This window comes from Pyxicephalus adspersus, chromosome 4, assembly GCF_032062135.1.
Source record: "Pyxicephalus adspersus chromosome 4, UCB_Pads_2.0, whole genome shotgun sequence".
Taxonomy (NCBI): Eukaryota; Metazoa; Chordata; class Amphibia; order Anura; family Pyxicephalidae; genus Pyxicephalus; species Pyxicephalus adspersus.
Genome location: NC_092861.1, coordinates 154,378,870 through 154,383,072, shown reverse-complemented (window position 1 = coordinate 154,383,072; position 4,203 = coordinate 154,378,870). Strand labels below are relative to the sequence as shown.

Below are 4,203 nucleotides of genomic sequence, written 5' to 3'. Positions count from 1 at the left end.
ATTCACAAATTTCCTCCCTTTTGCTGTTTCTGTAGTAGTTCATACACATGTCACTAACCCTAACTGCATGTTTTTGCAATGTGGGAGGAAACCGGAGTGACAGATAGTGTCCTGGCCGGGATTAGAACCTGAGACCTAGCGCTGCAAAGGCCAGAGTGCTAAGGCTTATTTAAGGCTTCCTACTCCCCTGTTTTGTTTGCCAGACATCTAGCATTGGTGAACAGACTATTTAAACCATTGCTGCATTTACCAGCAGTGTTTGCCAAATCCTTTTGTTTTTCAGTACAATTAGTACTGCACAATCCAGTGTTTGTGTAACATAGGAAACTATTTATCCATAACTCTTCCCCCAGCTATCCCCAATCCACCCCCCATTAGTGACTGACCCCTGTCTGACTTTTTTGCCACCTTATCTGACTGTCCCACCCCCTTCTGTCCTAGTTTAAATATTCCTCCACCATTCCCCTAAATCTTTCCCCTAGCACAGGAGGGTGACTAATTCTGAACTTGCACTATCTTGCTTATCGGCATCCACCAAAATATCTGTTTTGGTCATAGCAGCAAATGATAATCCCCTTTGGATGCCCCAAAGGTAATGTGAAGGAGAAAACAAGCTCTTTATAATGTTTCTGATCACATTCCATGCATAGCCACAGTTGTGTTTTTTGATATAGGAAATTACCATTTTTTTATCCCTCTCCATCTGTCTGTGCTTCTGGTCCTATGCAGACTCTTTGCAGCCACATCTTACCTGCTTTCACTTCAGCAATAGTTGCATGACATTTTTAGTGGTGGATGCCGGTCTAAAGGAGCTGAAATGATGATCTCCATCAGATGCCTGTTACCAGGTGACAACACAGTGGAGGATTAAGTGGGAGACAGCGAGTGGTTGTTGTCACCTTAGAAGTTCCGAGCAAAGATCCTTTTGGCTGTGTCACAAGGGATCTTTTTTTTTTTTTTAAAAAGGTACAACTTCATTCTAAACTGAAAAAAAATACAACTAAATTTTAATTCTGTTTTATTAAACAGTTACAATTTTAAACTGTTTTATTGTTAATATTTATGGTCTTTGTGTGCTGGCTTCAAGATTCCAGTAAAGACTTTGGTGTGGCATCTTTATCCTCCTCTTCTAATACCACACGATGGGTAAAGTTACTGCTCGTCTCTCCTGCAGAATGTCCCCCTGGAGAGGAGCAAGAGGTCCTGTTTATGGAGAAGATCAGACAGTGCTGTGTCCTCTTTGACTTTGTCTCGGATCCGCTGAGTGACCTGAAGTATAAAGAGGTGAAGAGAGCAGCACTGACAGAGATGGTGGAGTACATAACGCACAGCCGCGATGTGCTGACGGACAGTATTTATCCAGAGGCTGTACACATGGTGAGTCCCTGCCATCATCTTGATCATTGTCCATTTTCATCTCTGTGTTACTGACTATGTGTTTTGTGTCAGTTCTCGGTAAACTTGTTCCGGCCTCTGCCTCCTTCTTCTAATCCCAGCGGGGCTGAGTTTGACCCAGAGGACGATGAGCCAACTTTGGAGGCTGCATGGCCACATTTACAGGTAAAGTCTTTGTATAACCAATGTATAAGTAACTTTAGGAATGTCCTCATTGACTCTGGATAGTCACATGAGAAATCTGCAGTTTTCCAAACTCCTTCCCCTAGACATGAGAGGATGTGGTAGGTGTGGCTCTGAACGGTGACAGGTTCTCATATCGGTTTCAGTTATTATACAATGTGATTAGGGATCAAGGCTGGTGCCAATGATTTGTTACACGTGAGCAGATTGCTTTATACATGGCAGGTGTGATTATTATGAATCATAACTAGAGTGCATATCATATAGTTGCTTTGTATGTAGGTGGGTGGGAGTATTACGAAAAATACCTAGAAAACATATTGTATGGTTGCTTTGTACACAGCAGCCGTGTACCTGTTGAACTGTATACTAGTTCCCATGCATTTTACTCTTATTCATCAGCCCTTTGGTACACGTATTGAGATCCCTTCACTTGCAGCCTAATCCTTTATGGCAATACAAACACAGAACCATATGGACTCCTATCACACAATTATACAGAACATGTGTATAGAACTATGGGGAAAGGGCTTTGGTGGGTCTAGGTTGACATGTGATGTCATATGTGGGGGAATTTTAGGTTGAGCTAGATTGGGATGGGGGTGGCACTATGTGAGGTGATGCTATGTGGTGCACTCCATCTCCCAGGGTGCTTCTGGGTTGGGACAACGAAGCTCTATGGTCGCCATATTTCCTGTTTCTTCTTCTCTTATTCCTCCAGCTGGTGTATGAGTTTTTCCTCAGATTTTTGGAATCCGCTGACTTTCAACCCAACATAGCAAAGAAATACATCGACCAGAAGTTTGTGCTGTCGGTAAGATGTTTGTGTGGGTTAAGGTTGGGGTGTTGCTGTGTGTGCAATACAGAAAGTGTGTTAGTAGGTGTATGAAATAAGGTTTGCATTGTGTAGGGGCAGTGCAGGGTTGTTTATTCAGTTGGCACTGTGTAGAGTTTGTGCAGTTGGATGTCGCTAGCAGAGGAGAGGTGTTTGTGTTGCAGTGTGTGTACAGTATGGAAGTGTTGTGTATATGTATAGCACAATGTGTATGGCAGGTTAGGTGTCACAAGTAGAGGAGGGATGTAGTTATTACGCTACCATATTTAAATGGGTTATGTCGTTTGTTTTGTGGTGAAGATAAGTAGTGTATGCAGTAGTGGAGGGGTGTTTGTGTGGCACTGGGTAGAGATGGGCTGGTGTGTGGCAGTCAGCAGTGGAGGAGGGATGTTTATATGTGTAGTGTATCGTGTGTTTATACAAGTCACAATATGTAGGAAGGCAAAGTTTGTGGTAAGGGGTGGATGTATATGTGGTAGGAGCAGTGTGTGTGTGGGGGGTACAGTTTGGTTATATATTCAGTAGAGAAGGGTTGTTTATATGGGTGGCTTTGTGTAGAGGTGAGGTCCATTGTGTGCATGGAAGAGCAGGTGCTACTCTGTGGCTTCTCCTGCAGCTCCTGGATCTGTTTGACAGTGAAGATCCACGGGAACGGGATTTCTTGAAGACGATTCTACACAGGATCTACGGGAAGTTTCTGGGTCTCCGCGCTTATATCAGGCGACACATTAACAACATCTTCTACAGGTATTCCCTCTGTCCTTCTACTTGATAATCAGTGAAAGGTAGGCAGGTATTGGAATGTGGGCCCCCGAGACATGTATGGTCTGGGGCCATGGGGAGTTATTGTAGAATAGGTAGGGGTTTTGATGTTCCTTTTGTGTTTTATCCTGCCAGGTTTATTTATGAGACAGAGCACCATAATGGAATTGCTGAGCTGCTGGAAATACTCGGCAGGTAAGAACAACAAGAATTATGACTGGACTTGCTGTACCTATTTACTAATATTTAAGCTCCTCCAAAGTTTTACTCTCTCCTGGAATCATCACCTAAATACCTTCTTGTCTGTAACCCTACTTGGAAGATTCACAGTCCGTTTCTGTCCTTGTGACACCAGGACAAGAAATTAGAAGAATAGGGGACCCTGAGGCAGGAAGTCACAGACATTCCACTTCACAATTCCATTATCCTTATGTGATTTTTAATGCTTTCCTCCTTCACACCCAGTGAAGGCATAAATGGCATCAATGAGGCCTAAAATAAATTGGCAGCACCTCTGTCCATCTACAAACCCCTAAAGGCAGAGTAGCAGTACCTCTATATGTCATCACAGGGCTACAGCAACTTTATATATATTATCATCACAGATTGACAGCACTTCCATCTTCTACATACCCCCATGAGAGAGTGGCAGCATCCCTTTCATCTGTATTGCTTCATCAGAATGCAGCACAAACAGTTACGTCCATAACTATTTGTATAGAGACAACTTTTTTCTAATTTTGGTTCTTTACATTACCACAATTAATTTTAAATTAACTCAGAGTGACTGATTTGGCCATTCAAGAATATTCCACTTCTTTGCTTTAATATTCTTCTGGGTTGCTTTGGCTGTATGTTTTGGGTCATTGTCCATCTGTATTATGAAACGCCTCCCAACGCCTTCCCCATATTTTTTTCTTGCCATCATTCCGGTAAAGGTTGATCTTGGTTTCATCTGTCCAAAGAATGTTTTTCCAGAACTGTGCCGGCTTTTTTTTTAAATGTTTTTGATCGATACGCCTACTTCC

At 42.7% G+C, this 4,203-nt stretch overlaps 1 protein-coding gene across 1 annotated transcript in view; it reads left to right on the top strand.

Moving 5' to 3' along the window:
* PPP2R5D (protein phosphatase 2 regulatory subunit B'delta) overlaps window positions 1-4,203 on the top strand; it is a 21,329-nt gene that overhangs the window by 4,166 nt on the left and 12,960 nt on the right. The window contains exons 2-7 of the mRNA XM_072410330.1: window positions 1,175-1,377; window positions 1,450-1,560; window positions 2,300-2,392; window positions 3,030-3,160; window positions 3,311-3,370; window positions 3,781-3,841. Coding sequence (XP_072266431.1) covers window positions 1,175-1,377; window positions 1,450-1,560; window positions 2,300-2,392; window positions 3,030-3,160; window positions 3,311-3,370; window positions 3,781-3,841 — 659 coding nt within the window. The remainder of the gene's footprint in view (window positions 1-1,174; window positions 1,378-1,449; window positions 1,561-2,299; window positions 2,393-3,029; window positions 3,161-3,310; window positions 3,371-3,780; window positions 3,842-4,203) is intronic.